At 39.6% G+C, this 25,002-nt stretch overlaps 2 protein-coding genes across 2 annotated transcripts; both read right to left on the reverse strand.

Annotated features, from left to right (window-relative positions):
• Positions 1 to 5,391: 5,391 nt before the first annotated feature.
• LOC108431807 (docking protein 5) lies at positions 5,392 to 10,155 on the reverse strand. Its single transcript, XM_017705176.2, has 7 exons — positions 9,917 to 10,155; positions 9,534 to 9,641; positions 8,400 to 8,514; positions 8,179 to 8,295; positions 6,632 to 6,821; positions 6,364 to 6,491; positions 5,392 to 5,882 (listed from the first exon to the last, which is right to left on the reverse strand). The coding sequence occupies exons 1-7, from the start codon at positions 9,980 to 9,982 to the stop codon at positions 5,842 to 5,844; spliced, it is 765 nt and encodes a 254-aa protein (XP_017560665.1). The 5' UTR covers positions 9,983 to 10,155; the 3' UTR covers positions 5,392 to 5,841.
• A 5,449-nt stretch (positions 10,156 to 15,604) lies between these two features.
• On the reverse strand, positions 15,605 to 21,473 carry LOC108431845 (1,25-dihydroxyvitamin D(3) 24-hydroxylase, mitochondrial). Its single transcript, XM_017705261.2, has 12 exons — positions 21,155 to 21,473; positions 20,403 to 20,593; positions 20,215 to 20,308; positions 20,037 to 20,130; positions 19,833 to 19,924; positions 18,826 to 18,937; positions 18,108 to 18,253; positions 17,635 to 17,801; positions 16,892 to 16,970; positions 16,464 to 16,661; positions 16,233 to 16,344; positions 15,605 to 16,119 (listed from the first exon to the last, which is right to left on the reverse strand). The coding sequence occupies exons 1-11, from the start codon at positions 21,416 to 21,418 to the stop codon at positions 16,234 to 16,236; spliced, it is 1,548 nt and encodes a 515-aa protein (XP_017560750.1). The 5' UTR covers positions 21,419 to 21,473; the 3' UTR covers positions 15,605 to 16,119; position 16,233.
• Between the last annotated feature and the right edge of the window lie 3,529 nt (positions 21,474 to 25,002).

Below are 25,002 nucleotides of genomic sequence, written 5' to 3' on the forward strand. Positions count from 1 at the left end.
TTGACTGTCATGCGCGTTTGGATTCTGCGTCATATAATCTCTGCCGGACCCTTGGACTTGCTCGATGTCTATGTTACATCCACCGTTCAAGAAGAGGACCCCCATTTAGTTATGGCTCTGATGCACAGAGCCTGACTATATGGACACATATAGTATATACTCACCAGTGAGACACTAAAGCCATCTGTGGAGTAAATCATGGCCATCTTTGTCCACTTTCAAAACTGGTTGAACCTTCTCTTCCCAGCCGTCGCTGCTTTAACCTCACTCATTTTATCCATTCGATCCATAACCAATAAAGCCTCGTTAATCAATGACCTCATCACCCAGAAAAATTTTTTTTTTTTTTTCCTTTGGAAACCTGGCAACAACCTGGTGACTACTTACATTTAAACATGCTGACACCCCCAGTTATCTATCAAAACCCTGACTGAAAGGGTGAGGAGGTGGTCTGGCTGTGGTTCATCATTCCTGTTGTGGACGAAACCAGTCCTGCGTGTTCGTTGATGCAAAAGAAATTGGGACAAGTAGATCAGACTGAAGTGAAACAAAAGTTTTATTACAGAATTCTGGAGAGGTTACAAACAGAGAACATGCATCATGTATCTCCCAAGTAAGCTCTGACCTCCCAATGTGTTCTGACTCCTTTTATACCCTGAAGCTGAATGTGTGTGTGCGTATAAGCTAAACCTAAATGTGTACATGTTCCTGTTTAGTGGGTGCAATGGACATATAGTTTACCATATATGGATGCAAAAACCTCATGTTCTAACAAAACCTCACGTTTTAACGGTTAAGCGCACACCTACTTCGGTTTGTGGCCTTGGCCAGTTTCCTGTTGCGTACATCTCTGCATGTTTGTCACATACTGCCTGTCGTAGCCTGCCCTGCCATGTGAATGTCATAACTCTTTAATGCTAAGCGCGAGTTAATGCCTTCTGATATTAATGCTTAAAAGTTTGCTACTACAAACATTAATGCTCAAAAGTATGCTAGTAAAGATGTAAAAATCCACACTGTTTAATGGTCAAAGAACTTTCCCTATTCAGTACTACAACCTTTGAATATATTGCTTTTGAAGGTTGTTTCCTCCTCACCTCTACTGTTCCTGTTAGTTTATCGCCCTCCCAGACCTGCTGCAAACTTCTTGTCTGAACTCAATTAACTCCTCACAATTAACTCCTCACAAATGTGCTTGGTGACTTCAATTTCCAAGTTGATACTGAATGCTCTTTTACATCTGAGTTCATTTCAGTTGTAGAGTGATTTAACTTGATGCAGCATGTTGATTTTCCAACTCACACTCATGGTCATGCTCTTGATTTGCTGTGTTCTACTGGTTTGAATGATCTCTGTCTCTGGTTCAGTTTCTGTTCTCTGACCATAAGCTCATTGAATGTATTTTTCATATTTCTACTCCTCCCCCCTCCGAGAAAATCTCTGTATCGTGATATTAGGTGTGTCCATCTCAATCTTTGCTACTTCTCTTCAGTCTTCAGCCCTGTCTGACCTACATAACCTATCATCCCCTGAGAGCATGGTTTCTCTTTATGACACTATCTCTGGATTGCTTAATGATTTTGCCCCTTTTAAGAATAGACTTCTCCCTGCCACTCACTCCTGTCCTTGGTTCACCCCTGAACTAAGGGTACTGAAGGCCATTGGTCGGTGTCTTGAGTGCCTTTATAAAGAAACTGGCCTTACTGTCCACCCTCTACTTTAGTCAACACACCCACAAATATAGGGATGCCCTTAATACTGCCTGTTCCAACTACTACTCCTCCATCATAAATAATGCTAAGTCTAGGCCAAAAACTCTCTTTCAAACTGTTAACAAACAGCGTGTCCCCATTCAGCTGAGCAATGTCAGTCTTTTCTACATTTTTTTGACAAGAAAATGAATCGGATCTATAGCCTCTTTTCTTCTACTTCTGTCATTCTCCTTTACAGATTTTCCTACTTTGAACACAAAGCTAACTTGTTTCACACCTGTTGAGTCCTTCTGTCTCTGAACTCATCACTAACGCTTCCTCCTGTCAGCTTGACCCTGCTCCCACCCTCTACTCCAGGCCTGTTCATCTGTAATGAACACTCCAATTGCTACAGTGATATTCACGTCTCTCTTCTGGTTCTGTTCCTACTACCCTTAAAACTGCTGCAGTTACTCCTATACTTAAGAAACCTGAATTGGACCCGACTTTTCTTTATTACAGGCTCATCTCACACCTTCCATTCTCAGCTGTGAAGTGGTTGCTTCCCAGCTCCAGACATTTCCCAGTGATAATGTCCTTTTTGAGCCATTTCAGTCTGGTTTCCGTACTCACCACAGCACTGAGACAGCTCTTCTGTGAGTTGTTGATGATCTTCTCCAGTCTGATGGTGGTTCTCTCAATATTCTCCTTCTCCTCGACTTAAGTGCAATGTTTGATACTGTTAATCATGATGTTCTCAGTTCTTGTCTTTTCTTTATTGCATCACTGACACAGCCTTACAGTGGTTCAGGTCATATCTTACAGACAGACACCAGTTTATTACACTAGGCCCACAGAAGTCCTCCTCTCCTGTTAGATGTGGTGTCCCACAGGGCTCAGTTCTTGGACCCCTACTTTTCTTTATTTACATTTCACCCCTTGGGCTGATCATTCATAGCCATGGCTTAAACATCCATTGCTATGCTGATGATATTCAGTTATCTCATTTACATTACATTTACAGCATTTAGCAGACGCTCTTATCCAGAGCGACTTACAAGAAGTACTTTGTCAATCTAGAGAAAGTATCTTTTTGCTAGTTACCAATAGCTTAGAGAAAAAGACAGTCCTGGGCTCAGATACTGCTAGAAACAAAATGTCACTGCAGACACCAAGAGAAAAAGAAACAGAGTTGAACGCAGAACTCTGTGCCATTCAATGCAATACAATAACAAGATACAACACAATAAACTACAATACAGAGTGCATTACAATAAAATAAGTGCAACTTATAATATCTCAGGTTCACGCCTTCATTATGTCCCGTATTGACTACTGTAACTCCCTCTTTGTTGGTATCCAGGTATGTTTCCTAGTCTCTGTGTTTGTATTTGGTCCGTATTCCTTTTTATGTCTGTCCCTCCATCTCTCTGTGTTGGCTCTTTTGACCCTGGATTGTCTGGACCCTGATTATATTTGCCCCTAATAAATCTCTCTTCACTATGTGTGTCATCGCTCCCACATGTTACATCATGCTGAATTTTAGTTATGCTGTGGTAAATTACCCGACACATGAAATAAAGCAAGTGTTTGAATTACAATTTTAAAAGCATATCAGCTAATAGAATTTAGGTCTGAAGTTTCAATTAAAGGATTGAACTAGTGCAGTAAAGCATTTGGGAAATTAACCCTCGACTTGTTAGATTATTTTAAAATTAGATTAAACTAAGACCGATTTATTAGATTATTTTGTTCTGAAACAGCGTCTCAATTACCAACCATTCTTAAGAACTTTCTTCTTAAAACCCACTCACGCAGTTTTCACAAGGATTCTGACATTCACGGATGTTTTCTTATTTGGGCTTTGTTCTTAGGAAAGAACAGAGTCTAGGTTCACTCACAAAGGTGAGAAGGGTTCTGTGGTTTATGAACACATCATGAATCTGACACTTTTTCTTAGGACCTTTTCTTAAGAACAAATTTAAGAAAAAACATTTGTTTGAGTGAATTGTCATATTGTTGAATGAGGCAAAACATGAAACGAGTGATTTTATACTTTGTCTTTTTAAAGTATATTTACTAAGCAGTGTGAGGACACTCAAATAAGCTGGAGATGCGCAGGTGTCTTCTGCACTTGTTCACAAATCTGACATTTAAACCTACAAAAACACCTGAGGGAATCATCTCAGTACATTACTCATCTAATAGCATAGGCATTTGAGTTTGTTAGGCTCTATTCTTCTGTTTTTTTGGGATCCTTTTAGTTTAAAATAATAAACCTATGTTCTCTGTTTTCACAACTGATCGTTCAGTCTATATTAATTACAGGTTTGAAGTTAAAAAATGTAAACTTTTTCACAAAAGATGAACAGGCTGTTAATACTTGACATCTCAAAACTAAATCTCAACCGAAACAGTTAATGGACTAAAGGTTTGGGCCACAGTATCTCCGAATTCCTGCACAGGATTAGTCAACAGCTACAGAAAGCTTTTAGCTGGGGTCAGTGCCAATGAAGATACCAAGCGCTCATTGCAGAGTGTTCAATTGTGGAAATACAGTAACAGTTTCAGGCTTGTATATTAAAGGACACAGCAGAATTGTTACTGATGACTATTGATGAAATGGCAGTGTATAATTGTATATATTTCATGTTATTTCTGCCTAAAACAAGCAAACAATACAGATGACCTTATGCCCTCAACCTATTATTGCTTTAATGAATGTCAGAGTTCAGCTTTCAGCTTTGAAAGGTTGGACAAAATGAGTTACACCTAAAGATGGAAATGTCTCTTTATTGCAAGCTTTTTTGTAAATGTTTGTGTATATTTGAAATTGCTTTTCAACTGTTTTGCTGATTTATTTCATGTATAAGATATCAGTATTTTTCACTACTTATTATTATCTAAAAGTACACAACAGCTCAGGAGAGTGAGAAAAGGTGATCAACAGCGACCTGTTCTACTTTAAAACCTTATTAATGTAATTATATAATTATATATAATATATATAACTTAGTAATTTATCCATATCAGACTCATTCATAGGACTGCCACTGGACTCTGTATTAGGGAATTTTTTGTTTGAGTTGGTGAGAATAGCCCACCAACCACAAGCCAACAACATCCTGTAGCCAGCAACTGATCACTAACGAAGGTCTGCAGTGGTCAGTGGATTGTGTACAGTGAGTGGGCAGTGTTTTCATAATACGTTTTAATAATACTTGCTCAGCAGTGGTGTAAGGTCTGACAGAAAAGGTTGAGTGTGACTATTAAAAACAATGTAGATGCATCTAATATGCATATGACAATTCAATTACTGGCTATATGATTAATTACACTTACCTGGCACTCATTTTCCATTTTATCATGTCTGCTTATCATATAGGTGCACTCATCGGTGTGGATATGGCTTATATAGATGCAGATCTACAATTACAGACTGTAGACTGAGCATGAAAAAAGGAATGATCACAAATTAGACAGAGAAACATCTGTAATTATACAACTACAAAGCAATACTGATAAGTAGAGAATATATTGTGTGTGTATATACACATACTCTTGTGTGTGTGTGTGTATATATATATACAAGAGTGTATATTGATGGACATTAAGTGTCTAATGCTGCACCATTATTAAGGAGACACTAGGGGGCGATACCACTCAATACAACCTCATTTTGTCATGTGAAAAAGCTTTATTGTGAAAATAACGACACACACACTTAACAATGATCTTGTACATTTTCTGTCAGTGTAAGATGCTGTAGGTGTTTCTAGCATTGGTTAAAAAAAGTTACAGTAAATAAAATTTGCAATAAATCTTATTTTTGTGAAGTCAATTCAAGAAGGGGGGGTCAGATCAGGCCAGTGAACGACAACGTGACAATCATTGTCCAGACTTGATGAAGGTCCTGCATTAGTCTAGATTTCTTGTATCACAGCCGTTCGCGACCATTTATCTCCACAACAGCAGCTAAACTAGGCTGTATAAACGGTAAACTGTGGGCGACACCTGTTAACTAAGGCTGCGGACAAACTCTGCAGTAAAATACACGCAGCAGATTTCCAGTGTAATAAACTGAATCACTTTAAAAGACGGAAGAATCCGGTAAACACGGTACCTGTTTAGCTCGGACCAGCTAGCTCGGCTAACGCTGCCTCAGGCTGGAGTGGAGCTGTGAGAGCGGATCTCAGCCGGCTTCACGTTCGGCCCCTGATAATAACGCCGTTTTCTTTAGTTCATGTTAAATGAACACAGATGACCGTTTGGACACGGTCTGTTCCTCGTGTGAGCTGGTTAAATACTCTTCTGTCCTTCTCCACTAAACTGGACATCTGTGTTTTTCCTGCCGCAGCTGCTGTTTTTTGATTGGTGAATCTTTTAAATTGAAGCGTTTCGTTCTTATCGGTTTCTGAGCTGATACACATCATTTATTTTCACTCTGCAACGTTATGAAAATTTAAAGCAGCGAAGTAAAAGTATTTCATTACCAATGAACTCAAGGAAGAGTAAAAGTACTACGCTATGATTCTACTCAAAAAGTACCATTACAGGGAAAACTACTCAATTACAGAAACGAGAGTAAATGTAATTCCTTACTCACACCTCTGGTAACACATATACTTTAGGCAATGTTGCAAAAAGGCACTGCAGTGCAGTGGTCAGTCATTCTGCGTTTTGACCAGACGGCTACAATGGGATTCCATGATAGCCAGTACTGCAGTATGGACCCTGTGATAGATGGCCTCTCCCTCCGCAGTGAGAAACCTGAACAAGCCCTCTCCTGTGTCACACATTCTGCAGAAACGATATGTAGGAAATGTCAAAAGGCTCAAATGTACAAATACATCATCCAGCCACAGATAAAATAGTGCAAAACTTTGTGAATGTTCAGCTTAATGACAGGACATTTTTAATCATTTGTTCTTGGTACCTACGTGCCAGCTTCAAAGGTAAAGCAGGTGCAGTCTCGTCCATATCGTCGCAGTACCTTTAGAGGCCATGATGCAATTCTCTGCCTGGGGTCCTGGGCATTGTACAAGTGAATGGCCTTGTGCGTGATTTGGAGTGTACACTCTCCCTGGGCTGTGAAGCGGTCAGATGGCAGCAGGAATACATGGTACTGCACTGGCGTATGAAACAAGAGACAACATGCATGTATCTTATTACCATAAGTATGCAAGTATTCTGTAGATTGCTACAGGACTACTGAACCAGCCCAGTCTACCTTACTAGCTCCTTAAAGTAATTTTCCCCCTTAATCTGTTAATATAATTTTCAGCCAAGACATGATCAGTGTCCAATCACCTTTTTTTTTAGAACCGAATAGAATGAGGCATGCTCTACACGGGAAGCAAATCCAGCCACAAAATAAACTAAAACAATAAAATGTAAATGTGTCACAGTTTCTCCTTGTTCCAGTGTCTGTTTCTTGCCCTGTGATGTAGCCATGTGCTTTCTGCCATGTGCTTGTTCTTGTCTTTGGTTCTGCTCCACCGTCATAGAGAAAAGAAAATCTAAGCTTCACTTTGTCTTTGGCTTTTCTTCATGAAATGCAGACTACATGTCAAAACTGAAATTCAGTGTTTACGTTCTTATTTCTTTTTCATAGCATTCGGCTGCATATCTGACTTTGATTTAGACATGCTGTTGGGGAATATGCATTTTAACTACTTTAGCCTCATAGCTCCTCTGCAAAGGAAGCAAATTTCATACACCGAATATGCTTTGTCTGATTAAATAAAGCAAATGTGTCCACTCATATCTGCAAAGCGCAGGTGTGGCTGCAGCTTTTCATTCCAAACAAGCTGGAGCACGCCTGCTTTCTCTTGCTTAATCAGTTGGTCTCAGTCTTTACAATTCATCATGTATGCTGCAGCCACGCCTGCCCATTGCAGATAAGATTGGGCATCACTGGAATAAAAGAAAAAAAAGGAATATTTAGATTTTTTGCCAAACTCTCACTTAAAGTATGATGGGCAGGGCCATAACCAGGACCAAACTTTTAATGAGGCCCACTTCACAGGAAATTGTCCTACTTGACATAGTGAATAAACCTCCTGTGAAAATTGACCAATTGTCAAGTCATTCTTTAGATATTTTTAAGCCCCTTTAGTGAAAAAACATATAGTAACCAGCACCCCCCCCCTTATTTTTTGGATGATTTTATTTATTTATTTTTCTTGTGCAAACTTTTACATTACAAACCCAAATTGTGTTTTATTCATTTTATACATTTTAGTTATGAAACTCCTGTTTTTTTTTTTTACATAATTTGAGAGTGGCAGCTGGCCTTTATGTTGTGTAAACATTTCACGATGGATGGACCAATAGAAATGGTCAAAAAATTACTTGGAATAAATAACTGCTGCGTTATTAGTGAAAGGTTTCTTTCCATCTCCTGTATAGTTACCATTTTGGAGATTTTGTTCAATTAGGGATGATATATGTGAAAGTGAGCAATAATAAATTCAAGGAGACACACCGCATGCTTCATTCCTTATATGACAGAGCAAGTCTGGTTCACCAAAATCAAGTTTCTTCTTCTTTTCTTGAATGCAGTATATGTGTAGCACGTTGTACCATTCATCAGCTTCTGCCTCTGTGAAGAACAAATGTGTATGTTGCACTTATATGGATTCCGATTTATGAGCTACAGAATCCTTTTTCTTTTCATAATTATAGATATCTTAGCAGTTCACTCACCTGACTTACAAGCAAAAGTCAGAGAGGACTCTTCCCTGAACTCAAGCATCACTGCATGCTTCTTTTGCTGTCTTGGAGATCTACTGACATTCTTTACATTGGTCAGACCCATCACCTGAAGAGAATATTCAATTCTTTAACCGAAAGTCTGTAGGATCCACACATTCAGTGGAAAGAGTATATGTGCACTGAGAGGGGAATTCAAGAGGTGTTTCAAATGTCTGTGCACTTATGATTAATTATTAACCTGAAGTAAGTAATTCAGAGTGGTTGTAAAATGGTGCCCTGTAGAGTAACACACTGACTTAATTGTCTTTACAGTGGTGATAATAGGAACACGGGGTCACAAAGTTACTAACAGACATTTTCTTGACGTTTAATGAACTTACATGTGCCTTCTGAGCTTTTGTTTGTAATGTTGATGGTAAAATAGTGGTACAAAAGTTTCCTTTGGGAACTGTTTTTGCTTCCCTACATCCTGTATGTACCTCTCCATCATGAATGTAATGTGTTAGGCCCCATGTGTCAGGCCTAAATAGCACACAGTCCTATTCAGCCCGTGAAATTATTTTAATTTTCTATTCTCAGTAGCCCGTTTCACCCTCAGATGCACTACAGTCCCCAGCATGTACTGTAACATAGTATGCATTCTGACCCCCTTCACTCAACATTAATTTATAGGCCAGTGGTTACCTAAGAAGAAAAGACGCCTGGTGTCTAGTTCAAGCAAATAGGCAATTAGGTAGCTTAAAAAAAAACTACCTACAATTTTATTTTATTTTTTATTTTAGTGGTTAAATGTTTATTTAGTGGTTAACACCCCTGTTTTAGGCCAAACCCTTATCACAAAAGTGTTGTCAAACAACGTCTCAAGCATCAGACAGCTTATTCATAGGCATTTCAATATGTACCTTTGAATAATTAGTTTTCTGACAGTAGATGCTCCAAACATTTGATTCCTATCACCACGTCTGTGAACAACATTTTCACTCAGTAAGTCTCTCTAGAATGGAGCATTTCACATCAACTCACTCTTAATGACATTATTTACATCTTAACCATTTAACCATGCAGAAATAATGAAAAACATCCCGTTTGTGCATTCTCTTCTATGGTCATGATTAAATAACTTGCCTTTTGGGGGCTTTTAGTATTGGTGGATCGCTGTTTTGAGTATTTTTCCAGCCAAAAGGGTCCCTCACTAGAAGCCCTCTTCATCACCAGCCAGCATTTCTGATAGATCTAAAAACATGATTACAGTGTATTAGTCTCTTTCTTCACATCCACATCCAGATTTATGATGTTAAGCCGATATATGATGAAATCTCCTTGTTGAATAACCGCTTTATAAATATACTATGATTGGATGAATACCTTTATTGTTTAATCGTTAACTTCATCAGTACACTCTGCAAATATTATACAGACTAACACCTATTACACTTCATAAGTACTTGTCCAAAAGGAATATGCCTTGGTATTTCAGCCAAAGATGTGACCAAGAAACTCAGGCTTACCCTAAAGTGCTGACTGCGAATCGTTACACGTCCTTGTTTGATTATGTCATTAAAACCTGAAGACATCCTGAACTTTCTGTTTTCAAAGCAGAGGAGCTGTTGAGCTTAGGCAATGTGTCCCTTGATTTCTGAGGAGCTGTTGAGCTTAGGCAATGTGTCCCTTGATTTCTCTACCTGTTTTTCATTTTACAAGACAGTGTTCCTGCTCTACTTAGTTGTATGACAACCTGAACCTGGCTGGTGCTCTAGGAGTGCTTTTAGGGAGGAGTCAGGGAGTGGATGACTAATATTGGGACAATAGAAGGATCTGTTCTGGGAAGTTGGTCTCCTTTCAAAATGTTTACAGGGCAAAGTAAAGAACAAAAACAGCTATGATCATTTCCTTCACTTCATTTTCAATGTACGCTGGCAAATTTCAACCAGGTCTCCAAATCTGTGGGTTTCCTCAATTTTGCTTCCTTGTTTTTGAGCTCCAATTTCTAGGAATGTAATTAAACAAAGTGAAATACTGTAGTTGGCTTGTGGGAGGCATGCAGAGACCATGCGGAACAGCTATGTGTGCAGGCTCTCGGGAGCCATTGCGCTCGCAGTAGGAGAGACATATACTGTAAATATGTTAGCTTTATTAACTTAATGATGTGTCCATGTTATTTGTGCTAGTCTGTGCTGGGCTGTGGGGTCGTTGGTGCAGTATTAGTGCCTACTGTCAGGTGAAAGTGTGTGATTTGAAGTGACCTGCCTGCTTCCATGGAGTGTCAGTTAGTGCTGAGCAATGGTTGTCTGTTGCTGCCTGTTCAATTAAAGATGCTTTGGCAACAGTATTAAACAGTATTAGCATTGTGAATATTTAAAATATTAAAAAGGCAGCAAGGAATAAATCTGGATTACTATTTGCAAGTTTATTAGCAGGGATTTTTTTATATAAAGTTTTTTTTTTCATCAAAATAAGGACTTACAAGAAAGTGATGATTTCATGATGTTAGAAATAGAGAAGGAGAAAGGAAAACTCATGCTCATGTACATAGAAGCATGACCTCTGGGGTTAGCACATAGTCATATGTAAAAGTACAAGGCAGCCAATCAGAACAGAGCTCATTTACATATATAAATTTTAAACTTCTCAAATAAATAGAAATTCTATATGAAATTAACAGAAAAATGGCATGTTTAAGTGTGTTCAGGGACATACACATTCACACATAGGGGCAATTTACCATGTCCAATTGGCCTGACTGCATGTCTTTGAACTGTGGGAGGAAACCCACTCAGACACTGGGAGAACATGCAAACTCCACACAGAAAGGACCCTGGTCACCTGACCAGGGACTCGAACCCAGGCCCTTCTTGCTGTGAGGCAACAGCGCTACTCACTGCACCACGGTGCCAGCCAGTAACTGTGCCCCTAAAATAATATTAGTGGTGTCAAAGCAATGCTACTCACTGCCTGATGTTGATGTTTACTGTGACTAAGACTCAGTATCAGCTTCCGGCTTCTTGAAATTGTTTTCAAACATGACATTAAATCGTGAAATATTTTTAATGGTTGTTAAAAATAAGATCACTTTGTGAAAAATGACTTAAAATACCCTAAAAAATATTTAAATAACCCCAGTGATTTTAATGGAGCACCTTTCCTTTGGTTAATGACACATTTTAAGCCTTTATAAGGGCAAATGTGCAGTTCTGTGATCATTTGCCACAAAAGTGTTGCTCCAAAATAAAGCTTTTCCCCGTTTCTTAAATTTTTTTTTGCTATTTCAGGTGTTTTATGCCTATACGATATTTCTCTCTATATATTTTTTGAGGAAGGTCTTTTTTTTTAAAGGTCTTTCCTGAGAAAATGTCTCCATCTGCTGGATGTATGACCACTACTGACTACAACACCTGCTCTCTAGCGGTGGCTTCAAGTGATATATTAATATACACAATCTTATGCAAAAGTTTGGCCACCCCTGGTCAAATAAGTAAACACATCCCCTACAGTGAACACATGTCTGTACATTTCATTCACAATTACTGTTTATTTGCTGAATTTAACATATTCAGAAAAGAAAACACGGAATGTGACCTGGGCAAAAGTTATGGCACATTTTATGTTTTATTTTCTATCAAATATTAAAATCAACCAAAACAAATAAATAAATTGTGCGCTACAGTTTGCAGGAAATGCCATGCTTAGGTTTCTTCCCTGTACAGAATGTATTCACTTATATTCACTTAAATCAACAAAACGTCATTTGAATGGGGTGTTCAAACATTTGAAAATGCCTGCAGATTGAACCTAAATCTGTTTGTTGTTTAATCTAATAAACCGTCTATGTTTTCAATCCTAAAGCTGTTCAAATCCAAACCAGGTATCAAACACAGCATGTGGCAGTTTGAGTTCTCACTTTATTGCACTCCACTGTTGACTCATTGCAGATTGTTTTGACTTAGAATACGCACATGTCTCTGAGGTGAATGACACTGGTAGCGGGCCAAAGCAAAGGGACGTTGAGAAACGAGGGTCAAAGTTACAGTAGCTGATGTTATATCACTTGGCAGTGTTTTTGTGTATTTTCTATCAAAGCATCAGGTTCATTAGTTGTGAAATTCCGGAACATGATGACATTGAATCTGTGTCAGTTCAATATCAGCTGACCAGCCCTCCCGTGGGCACACATCTGAGCACACACACACACACCCACACACACACACAAAATGTCCCTGACCTATTGGCTTGAGTTTGAAGAAAAACACCTTATCATTACCGTAATTTAGGGGCTTTTTAAACACTTTTACTGTCCTAGTCTAAAATATTTCCATGTTTTTCTAAAATGTTAGCTTTTTTATTGCCTACTATCTAAGATGGTTACTTTATTTAATCTTAATGTATTTTCATTTTATATTTTGTTGCCTGTTTTTCTATTTTTTATTAAACATGTTTATTATTATTATTAGTACTATTAGTATTATTATTATTAACAACAGTTATAGCAAAAAAATTTCTTTTTTCATTTGTTTTATTTGTTACATTTAATTTCAACTTTTTCAATCCCTTGTAATTTGCTCAGCTACATTGTAAATAAGGGTCACCCTAAATGTACTTCCAGGTGGAAATGAAGGTTGGTTGATTGATTAATTGATTATAGAGCAGAAACACAAGAGAGAAACCTACATTTTGTCCAACATATACATTTGCGTTGTGTGGTTCTGTTCTGCCAATACTGACAATAGGATTTCCAGTTTAAATAATATTGACATGTAAGATATACATTTAAAAACAATAACTGAGTCATTAATAATTTAGTTACATTGATTAGTGAAAAACATTATACTAAAATAAAAGACAACAATCAAAAAATATATTGAGCCACTAAGTAAAATGTATTCATTTTCAGGAGCAAGAGTTTTCAAAACTAGAATTAAAAAAATGATCAAAAGATACAGAAAAACTGGGACTCCTAACAACCATGGGAGATCTGGTAGACACCAAACCTGTCACCTTCAAATAAACCGCATTTAAACCTTTCACCTTTTGAGTTTAAATTAAATAAATGAAGTCTCCGACTTTTGCACGTCATTGTGCAAGGAGAGAGCTAGATGTCTAAACATTTTTATTTCTCAGTTTTGTTCTGGTAGATTTATATTTATATTATTTATTTATATGCATTCTGAAGTGTGGACACAGTTCCAGTTTAACTAATAGTGACATTTTTAACAACTAAACAGCAGGCAATAAAAATGCATTACGGAACATAAATCCAAGTTGTCTAATGCTTGATATTAACCTTATATGTTGCAAATATGTATGTATATATTTCAAAGGTAGACACCTGGACGTCTGCTCATCTACCTTTTCTTCTCAAATCAAGGAGATATATTGATATGTTTCCCTTCACTGGGAAGACTTTACACTACATATTGGAACATTGCTGTGAGGATTTCATTATAGTCACTAGCGCATTAGAGAGGTCAGGTACTCATGATGATTAGTTCTGGACTCCACCTCACCACTCCTATTTATCCCAGAGGTATTGGATGAAGCTCCATCACAAAGCTCCAAAATAACACAAGCTCCAAAATAACACAGTTCCATTTTTCCACAGCCAAGTGCTGGGGGACGTTATACCCCACAAGCTGATCTGTGAATTAACCTGCAGGTATGTTTTATGTTTAGAGATTAAAGAGGAAAACTCTCTTCATCTATCATAGTTGGGCAATCGCAGGAGTTTGCAATATGAGGTCACAAGATCTCTCTAACTAAACACCACCTCTGTGCCTTTATGTTTGGAAGGCTGTCCAGAAAGTCTCTGCTGGTGCCAAACCACAAACATACAGCCAAGAGTCTGCCAAACGTCTGTGGATCTTTGATTGCAACCAGGGGAAAGAGACACAAACAAAGCTTTTGGTGAAAAACACCAGAGTTGTGTTTGATGTAAAAGAGAGAGCAGAAATGGAGAAAAGAACGTAATTTCTACAAAGAAGTATGGTGGTGGATCTGTGATTTTGTTGTGCTAGTTTTCTTCCAAAGGCTTTGGCTATCTTGTTGAGATATATATGGTCTTCATCAAATACCAAGAGATTTTCAAGTAAATCTGGCTGCCTCTGCCTGTAGACCTGTAAGACTGGCTTTTGTTTAGATCTTCCAGCAAGGCAACATCTTCATACAAAATCCATATACAAATGGTTCTCTGACCACTGAGACTTTGCAGTGGTCATTTCAGTCCTAAACCCCACTAAAAGGAGGAATGATCACAGATCTGTAAGCTATGAAAAAATATTTCTGAAACATTGAAAAGTGAATGAAAAAATCTCGGTCAGATCCCTTTATGTTCTCCCAGCTCAACAGTATTCATGCATTTAAAAATGATTAATTTAAAAGCATGTTTGTCTCTAAAAAGGTTAGATTTCTCCCTTAATTATGATGTAAGATCAATCTAATAAACGGAAAAGCAATTTTTGGCCTTTTTGCTGATCTACCACAGGCGTACACTCTCAGAAATAAAGGTAACAAACTGTCACTGGGGCAGTGCCCCTCTTGTCACTGGGGTGGTACCCTCAAGGGTCCATCTCCGTACCTTTAGTCAGGGAACACAACTGAACCATAATCCACTGAAATGATATTTTCTAAGTTGTACTGACTCCACACACCCCATCTCGTCTCCAGGCTTTTTATTTTATTGCTCTGTTTTAAGACATTTGGTTATTAAAAGGAACAGATATGTACTTTTCATCTGGAAAACTTATTTAAGGTTCATAATTTGACCTTTAAACCACTGCTGTACTTTTGAGGGAACATTTACATTATTTGCACCTTGATAAAAGAAAAATGTACCTAATAGAACCTTCATTTATAACAGTATAATTTGTTTAATTTTGTTTAAGGTAAGCCCTGTCATGGACTCGTGTCCAGGGTGCACCCTGCCTTCCACCCAATGAGCTCTGGGATAAGCTAGGATAGGATAGGGATGTGTGTGTGTGTGTGTGTGTGTGTGTGTGTGTGTGTGTGTGTGTGTGTGTGTGTGTGCGTATTTAGGGGAAAATGGTCAACTCTGTATGTTAAACGTATTAATGCCTTAACAAATAAAACAGTTTATTGAATAATAAATCAGAAACATGACTGAGTTGCATTCTTTCACATGAGCTATATATATATTTTTTATTATTGTTTTCATTTTGTACAGATATGTATACATATACCAAACAAAACATTAATTTTTTTATTATATATAAATAGTGTTAGTTTCTGTAGTGTATATTATACATATGTACAACAATCCTGTCATTATTTGTTTATATTATTTTCATAGTTTACAGTTTTATATACATCCTATAAGGCTGTAATACATTGAAAGTCTATATCAGTAAAAAAAATGTTTTAAATTTCAGGCTAAAAATAAAACTTTTATATAATACGTAGGTGTAGTATGTCAGCTTGGTCAGCGAAATACATAATTATAAATAGATAGTGATCATTATTTATATACACACACACACACACACACACACACACACACACACACACACACACACACACACACACACACATTTATAGCTATAGTAGTTATACTGTAAACTAAAGATTCATGGTCTGAGGTATTTCTAAAATCACATTCATACATTCGGACAAAATAGCAGCAACATGAAGCCCTCTTGATGCTTTGGGCCAAGACTGTGGAGTTATCTGTTTCCCTGTGAGGCTGATGCACAAATCCCGAAAACTAAAAAACGAAAACAAATGAAAACATTGAACGAACTGTAAAAGTTTTTCATGTACATTTTTTTTAGTGATGTTAAGATCTTGAATCTCACAGCTGTAAAGTACTGTTCTTACCTCATCGGCGGACAAAAGCCACGGGAAGTTCTCGACTGGGCACAAGTGTTCCCGAATGTATTGCATCCACCGGTTCTTGATCTGTTGCCACAATCTTGTAATCACGAATTAACTGTGATAAAGCACATGAACACCAAAAGCAAATGTAAGCACCAAAGTAATTAGTCAGTTAAACTGTCTTTGCATTTGATTCCAATCAAGATGTAGATGAATGCTAGAGTGTTGTCTTACCCAGCATAGAGCGAGCTGGATCTGTAGCTCAGCCAGACGCCGGCCGATGCACATCCTTTTACCAATGCCAAAGGGTACATAGGCAAATGGGTTGATAGAGGATTTGTCCTGGAGCCAACGTTCCGGCCTGAACTGCTTCCCATTGTCAAAGTACTCCTCATTAGAACCCAGTGCCTGGCTGTTAATCATCAACACCGTCTGCAAAATAAACACAGAGGGAAATTTGATGAACTGCAAACCTTAAAGCTTTTATCTATAGCTATTTACAAATGTGTATATTGTGCAGAATTAATCTTTACATTACAAATTCAAAGGTGTTTAAAACATTTGCTGAAGATTTGTTAAAAGTAGTACGTCATATTTTGCACATTGAGTACTTGTAACTATCGAACTCTGTCTACAGGGGGCAGTGTTTAAGAAATACTCACTCCTTTAGGCAAGGTGTAATCTCCCAGCACAGTGTCTTTGTCCAAAGTCCGGCTTGTGAAGGGCACGGAGGGTGAGACTCTATATACATGAGAGAAGAAAAAACACTAAGTCTCCTGTGTGTGAGCGCATAAGCCGAGAAGTATGAGCCACATTTGTTACGGTGTACATGAGTTCGCATTAGTCAAGGCATGATAATCCCACAAAAATACTGTAAACATTCGCAGGGCTGTGCTGCAGTATTATCCTTGCTTAATGTCTGAGAATATTTCTTTGTGTCTCATGACATGACTGTTTAATCTTTAATGTAGCATGATGAGTTTATGCTAGCAGTGTGAGTCTCGGGACCTAGCCTCTTGAAGCTGACCTAATCTTCTAAGATACATCGCTGAGAGAGTAACTCTGTGTCTGGGTATGAAACATTTGTATGGTGGCGTGCTATAAGCAAATAACTTATGACATGTTTAGGCTATGGGAAAATGAATAGCCATGGCACATAAACACAGAATGGTTCAGTTCAGCTGACCAAATGCTACTTCTGAGCTAAGTAGAACTGAGCTGGATGTAAACTAAGCTACTAGATTGATTACATAGTTTCCAAATTCATGTCTTTCCACTATGTATCAAGTTGGCTTGCTAGGCCAACTTCACATTGATTTTCCTGTCAATTGATTCAGCCAAGGAGCCTTGTTTATCTCAACTCTACTGGTGAGTCTCTTTACTGACAATGCTGTTGACGTCCTACCTCATGGATTCCTTCAGACAAGCCTTGAGATAGGGCATGCTCTTGATGTGCTCGGCACATGGTGTCTCTCCAGAGGGCACCACTTCTCTGATCTCCTTCAGCAGCTTGTCCTGAGCTTGGGGGTTCCGGGAGAGGTTGAAAATAACCCACAGTGTGCTGTTAGCAGTCTGAATGAGGAAAGAAAGAGGATTTGCTTTGTCATTCTGGACCACTGGTCACCAAAGGCTTCATGACTCAACGGTTGTCACATTTCATAAATGGCTAGACAGGGAGGCGACATTGTTCTTAGGGTGCTGTATGCCATGTACCTCATGCTGCCGACTTAACTGCTTGAATGAGCTAATCTTTAAAGCAGTGTACCAGAGTTGGGTCGCATGAGGTCTTTAGTTCATTGTTGTGGAGCTGCAAAACAAGCTAAGGGTGACCACGCGGTCACGGTTGGCTCATGTTTTTGAATGTGTGGTCATACTTACTGTCTCCACACCCCCAACCTGGAGCTCGGTCGTTGCTGCGTAAAGCTCCTTCTTGGTGAGGGGGCTGTTATGGTAAATGTCGCAGAGGAAATCTTCGGATTGTCCGCTTGAGTGCCTCTTCAGTTTCTTGTCAATATAGAGTTTGGCTGAGAAAAGAGCAGAAAAGACGACTGTTTCACAAACTGACCAGAGGAACTTGCTTCCAGTGTGCACAGATCTCATCTATTATCCTACTCTGAGAACATTTACTGGTAATGTTTCTGTGTCAGTGTATCATTTAGTGTGCTTGGCTGTGTAACAGTGTAGCTCCGTACATGCTGCTAGTGCTTTTAAAAGTGTTGCAAGAGTGCATGACAGGTGATTGCCAGTCAGCTGGCTAACCAGCACCAGCAGCAAGAGAACAACTATGGGTACACAGCCTTGCATCAACATTCCTCCGCTCCCCCTCCCCTTACTCTGTTCCTGCTACTAGCAAATATTTGGCTGCATTCTCTGTGTGCTTAGGTCATCCAGTTTACTACAACTCTCTCCCTCTCTCCCCCTCCCTCCCTCCCTCCCTCTGAGAGAGAAGCAGAGCATGCACTGTGAAGGAGGAGGTGGAGGAGGAGGAGGAAAAGGGTTGTGGGGGGCAGTAGGTTCATCTCTCATCACCTGACTGGGAATGTGCTGGGAGCGATTTGTGGGTCACACGTCATCTGACGAAGGCGCATTTTCATACCTGTGCTAAAAATACGGTCCCACGCAGCCGTGTGTTCCTGCCATGTCCTGGTATTCAGACTCTTGTGCAGCTCCACTGGTGTCACCATCATCATGCCAAACGTGCTCATCATCTGTAGGGTTATAATATTGTGTATTATGGTCTTGTGTATTACTGATATATGGGGCTTTACTTTGCTCTGATGCACCAGTTTCGTACTAATCATTTTTGAGGATTTCACACATTTTGCTGCTGTCGGAACAAAACCTCACGTCTCCAAAAAGGTAACTTTACAAGAGAAGGAAAAACCGTCTTAATTGTTAATGGAAGTAAATGGAGGAATATTTTTTACAAGTACTTTTGGACCATTTCTGTTGGTCTGTTAATCATGAAATATTCACACAACATAAATTGCGACTTTAAAGTTGCACCTTTTTCAATGTATGTCAAAAAAATGAAAGTTTTGTCTCAACAGCAACAAAAGTATTTTTAGACAAGCAGTCTGTGAAATGTTATAAAGCTGTTAGAACTGCATGTGAACACATTTCTTCAAATTTCAAGTTATAATTCAAAATGTGTTCATGCAATAAACATTACTTTAAACCTGCAGGAGACCCTGGTGCTCTCATTATCACCACCTCAAACGTTCATTCCAGTAGTCACTTGGTGTTCCTGCTTTTCACTACAGGACACGGTTTTTATGAATGACAGAGCAGGGGCGGGAAACTATTGCCTTATGTGGCGTGTTGTGGGCGTCACATATGCAAATACATAATTAACATGAACTCACGCTCATTTACGAACAGTGATCATGTTTAGGACGCTCCCTTTATCTAGAGGGGCGGGGTGGTTCAGTTCCCAAACATGTTGGAGAAAGTTTCCGAGCAGCTTTAAGCGCTGTTAAAGCTAAGCCTGGTGTTGCGAGCCGTCAGGTTGCGTCATGAAAAACTGACAATCGAACTGCGGCAGATGAACAGAAGAACAGAGATTTATGGCCCAAAGGAACAGACTGGCTGCCCTGCACGTACCGTTTTTATCGCAGTGATGAAGTCCATCGCCTCTTCATCCACGGTTTCTTGTAAAAGGCCAAATCGTTTGTCATAGAGCACAAAACAGATGGCTGTAAGAGAGGTTCAAATGCAATTAATGCCAATTAATATTAATAATGTATTGTGGTAAAAATGCGGGTAAATTAAACGACCCACCCAAATATAAAGGAGAAAGAAACTTACTTTCAAAGGACCACTTATTCAGCTCAAAATACAGGTCGTCGATCTTCCCGTTGACATTAACCTTTCCGATTCTGTCAATAAAATCGGCCAAAACCTTCACAGGGACAAACAAAAACAGCGTGAGAGCGGTTTCTGAGGAGGGTTACAGCTAAAAGAGTGAAAGTCAGACTTCACCCACTTCGTTAATTTTCCCGTCCAGTTTCACCACCTCGCTCGGTTTCATGAGCTTCTGCTGGAACGCGCTCCGCACGCGCTGCCAGTCCTTCCCCTCCCTGCAGAGCGAGTCACACGCACATCAGCACAAAGCGCCAAAACAGAGGGGTTTTTTCAGTATGAAACGCGAATGAGGGATCGGGGCATATTTACAGGAGGAGGAGCCCGTAAGCCTCGTCTCGCAGGTCCCTGTAGGCTTTCCATGGTTTGATCTCCAGCCTTTGAGGATAGCTGCTCTCCTTCCTGTAGAGCGCCTCCAGCAAGCAGGGCGCGCCGATGTGGACGGACTCAAAGGAGCCCAGCTTCATCCGGAAGATCTTACCGAACTTCTTATGGTAGTCAATCTGCAGGAGAACACAGGGCCGGGGGAAACTGCTGAGAGCGAGCGCGTTTATTCTGCTTTTACGCACCAAAATATTAAGGGCGCAATTCACTAGAATCTAACGGTTTTAATTGAACCGTGGAACTAATATATAGAGCTGCATTCAGCCTTGTAGTGATACATTAACTCTTATTAACTTAATAACTCTCACTAGCTTAACGAGTTCACTCTTAAAGTGTTGAATGAACTCTTTAAGCTGCAATTGTATTGGCATTCTTGGTGCAACACTGGAGATTTTAATGTGTATAATAATATTATTATTATTATTATTATTATTATTAGTGTTTTGATTATTAATTGTGTTGTTATTATTATTCTCATCATTACAATGTTACAATGGTAATGGTGTTTAATAGTATTATTGTTATTGATAATAATAATAATAATAATAATACTATTAACTACTGTAATGATGAGAATAATAATAACAACACAATAATCATAGCACTATTATTATTATTATTATTATTATTATTATTATTTATCAGTAGTAGCAGTACTAATTGTACTCATGATACAGTACCAGTGCCTCGTGCTGCCTCTTCAAGCCTCCTCTGCGCAGGAGATCAACCAGGCTCCCCAGCAGTGGCCAGTTGGTGGGTCCCGGGATGGAGCTGAGGCTGTGGGGGCAACCTCGAGCAGCAGCAGCAGCAGGAGGAGCTGCAGCATCCTTGGCGTCGAGCACGCAGGCTGAAGACGTGGGTTTGCTGTGCTGCAGCCCTCCTGCGAGCTCCTGCTGCTTCAACAGGCCGGCGATGCGGGGTGCTGCGCGGATGTGTGCTCTCATGGTCAGCTGAGCGTCCACTCACTCTGGCCGGTTTGTGTTTTTGGGTCGACATCCCGCGACGATATATATACGCGCGCCCGTGTTTATCACAGCCGCACGCGGGGGCCAATCAGGGCCGGGCTCACAGGATGTAGGGGTCGAGCCCACCACGCGCGTATAGATCCATTACGCGATGCTAGAAGGATCGTATGACCCCGAGCGCACGAAGGAAGTGCCCTCGCTACCCCCCGCCAACCCTCATAACCCCTCCTCTCCCGAGCCCCCAACCCCCCCACCCTCTTCAGAAAGCGACGCGCTCCGATTAGTACAAGCTCAACTCCTCACGGCGCAAACACCGCGGCCACGCTTCAGCGCTTTGGACAAATATTTGCCAAATACTCTCTGCGCGCCCCGCGCCTGGCGGTCACCTGTCTTTGTGTGCGAGTGTGTATGCGTGTGTGTGTGTGTGAGAGAGAGAGAGAGAGAGAGAGAGAGAGGGAGAGACAGAGAGTGTTTCTATATAGACAGTTTCACTGATGAGAGATCAGATCACTGCGTTACGGTGGACGGTTAATTTTTACGCGCGCTTCACTTTCATTGAAGAAGCAGCTGTATCGAGTGACACGCCAGTGTGCAGTGCAGGTTTAATGTGAGCGCACCGAGGCTTGTTGCTAAACACAGTATTAAGCATAAAAACACTGAACTCGGAGCGCTGTTTGCAGATGGGTCATTTGAACTCTTGAACGCAAAAACTTTGTTTCATGCCCCGCACGAGATCCCCCCCCTCAACAAAGATCAAATAAACCTGACATTCGTCTTACTTTCAACTCCCTATATGATAGGCAACATTAGTTAGACTGATCCAGCTCACGCATTGTTCACATCAAAGTATAGTATATTATAGTATAGTACACCTTGCTAGTAAAAAGTTGGACCCCCCTTTGCCTTCAGAACTGCCTTAATTCTTCGTGGCAGACTTTCAACAAGGTGTTGGAAACATTCCTCAGAGATTTTGTTTGGTTATTTGAGTTCCTGTTGCCTTTCTATCATCTGGAACCAGTCTGCCCATTCTCCTCTGACCTCTCACATCAACAAGCCATTTTTGTCCACACAACTGCTGCTCACTGGATAGTTTCTATTTTTTGGACCATTCTCTGTAAATCCTAGAGATGGTTGTGCGTGAAAATCCCAGTAGATGCTCAGACCAGCCCGTCTGGCACCAACCATGCCACATTCAAAGTCTCTTAAATCCCCTTTCTTCCCTATTCTGATGCTCAGTCTGCATTTTAACAAGTTCTCCTGACCATCTCTACATGCCTAAATTCATTGAGTTGTGGCCATGTGATTGGTTGATTAGCTGTTTGTGTAAACAACCAATTGAACAGGTGTATCTAATAAAGTGGCCGGTGAGTATATATTGCTGCTGTCAGAGGAAAACTTCATATTTCCAAAATGGTAACTTTACAGGAGAAGGAAAACAAAAACTTGCTTTACTTTTAATGTAAGCCAATGGAACCAGACCTTTTTGGATCAGTTCTTTTAGTCCATTTATCATGAAATTTACACACAATGTAAAGGGTAATAGATTCTTCAAAATATGTAAAAAACTGAAAAACATCAAAAATGGAGATACAAGGTTTCCTTCTGACAATTGTGACCGTGCAGTATAGTATAGGAGGAATAATATACATGGTGTAGTGTAGAACAGTATACATTATATCACAGTATAGCATTGCACACTGTGGTATGGTATAGCATATGTTTGCACATTTCACTTTGCATAGAATTATATAGACTGTGAAGTGCTAGACTACCTGACTGATGGCATCTGCTACTGACTATTGCTATATGATCACTCCTTACAGACTGCACGTCACTTTATACTGCAGCATTCCAGCCATCAACACGCTCATGCCACAGGCGTGTCCACCTACACATACAGCTGCATTGCAGCTTGTATATTGATTCCTCTGTAAATATGCTATAATATATTCTTTTCTTTTCTTTTTTCTTTTGATTTAGATAGCTTGTAGCAAAGTGCACCTGTCCATTGGTCTGTCCATTGTTCTGAGAGGACCAGCATCTTCCCTGCTTGATTTACAAACATTCTTTTCTCAGTGAGGCTTCTTGACAGCTAGACCTCCTTTCAGACCCGTAGCACTGAGTTGTCTTCTCCCAGTGAAAAGATGGACAAAAACACCTGTAGAGTTTCTCAGACTGGAAGCAGCTGGATTTTCTCCTCTCTCTTAAACATGAAAGCTTGATGAGCTATTGATCCGATGGCAATTGGTGGTCTACTAGGTCTCGTACAGTTCTTCCCACTTTCTCTGTAGCTTTTAAGGATTTTCTAAACCTTTTAAAATGCTAAAAACTTCTAAACAGGTTTGGAAACTCCTGTTTTTTCAGTTGTTTTCTTTGGAATTTACAGTATTGCTTTTATTCTTTTGGGGGAAATAATAATGAACGTGTCTCTCAAAATGTGCTATTACAGGATCTAATTGACGAAGGTGTTTAGGACACAACAGTTGGCAGTGTGTGAATGCCCTCCTTGAGCAGTTCATTTCAGTTTGTGTACTATGTGCAGGTTCTAAATGTTGAACACTTGAATGCTTTTGTCATTTGCTGACAGAACACAAAGCAATGACACTCACAGGTGAACAGCTTCTTCTGTAATCTTTGCCTAATTTTCTTCCATCCACAATGTACTCCCCCCAAAGCAAAATAGGGTGACCAACCTTCAAGGGCTTGCTCTTTAACATACTTAGCCAGTGATCATTATTGAGCCACCTACTGCACTTGAAGGGGATGACTTTCCCAAAAGCATCTTAGCCTAAAGATGATTCTCAAGTGAACACTCTCTCTGCCAGCTGAGGTGACTTTAACACTAAGATGCTTTTGCAGAACTGGACCTAGTTCTGTGTGCATGACCTAATGATGTGGTGCATCTTATTGGTTTGCATTGCTCTGTGACAGCCAATAAGCAGTGCCATTTCATGGAGCAGGACAGCAGGTGCACAGGCACACTGCATGATTTCAGGAGCGTGTATGTAGAATGCCATTTGAAAATGCTGTCCCTGGCAAGCTGTTGCCTCAGGTGTTTGTCTATATTGTGTATGCCAGTGACCGCTAGGAGCCAGAGACAAGACCATTGGCTACAAATGGCAAACCCTTCTGAATTTGCTGATTTGCTGACAGAAACTGACTACAGCCGTATGCCTAACGCTGCACTATGTAAATTGGTGCAATTGAAAGTAGTGTTACTAACTCATTTTCAGAATTTACATAAATTTTCTTTTATTATAATGCATTCTAGGTGATATCAATCAAACTGTTGTTCGATTGTTTGATCAAGTAAAAATAACTCAATAAACTGCAGGTCACTTCATTTTTTCAAGTTTTTTGACAAAAGCCAACAACTCATTTCATGTTACATTTCAGAGTTAACCAAAGCCATGTAATGGATACAAGATTTTTTAAGTGCAATGTTTAACATTCTTTAACATAAAACAAGCAGGTAAAGTGCTGAAAACTGTAACAAAAGCAGCTTATTAATGGGCAATCTATAAGATCACCTCGGAAAGTCCTAAAGCTGAATCTCAAGTGGC

This window comes from Pygocentrus nattereri, chromosome 26, assembly GCF_015220715.1.
Source record: "Pygocentrus nattereri isolate fPygNat1 chromosome 26, fPygNat1.pri, whole genome shotgun sequence".
Classification (NCBI taxonomy): domain Eukaryota; kingdom Metazoa; phylum Chordata; class Actinopteri; order Characiformes; family Serrasalmidae; genus Pygocentrus; species Pygocentrus nattereri.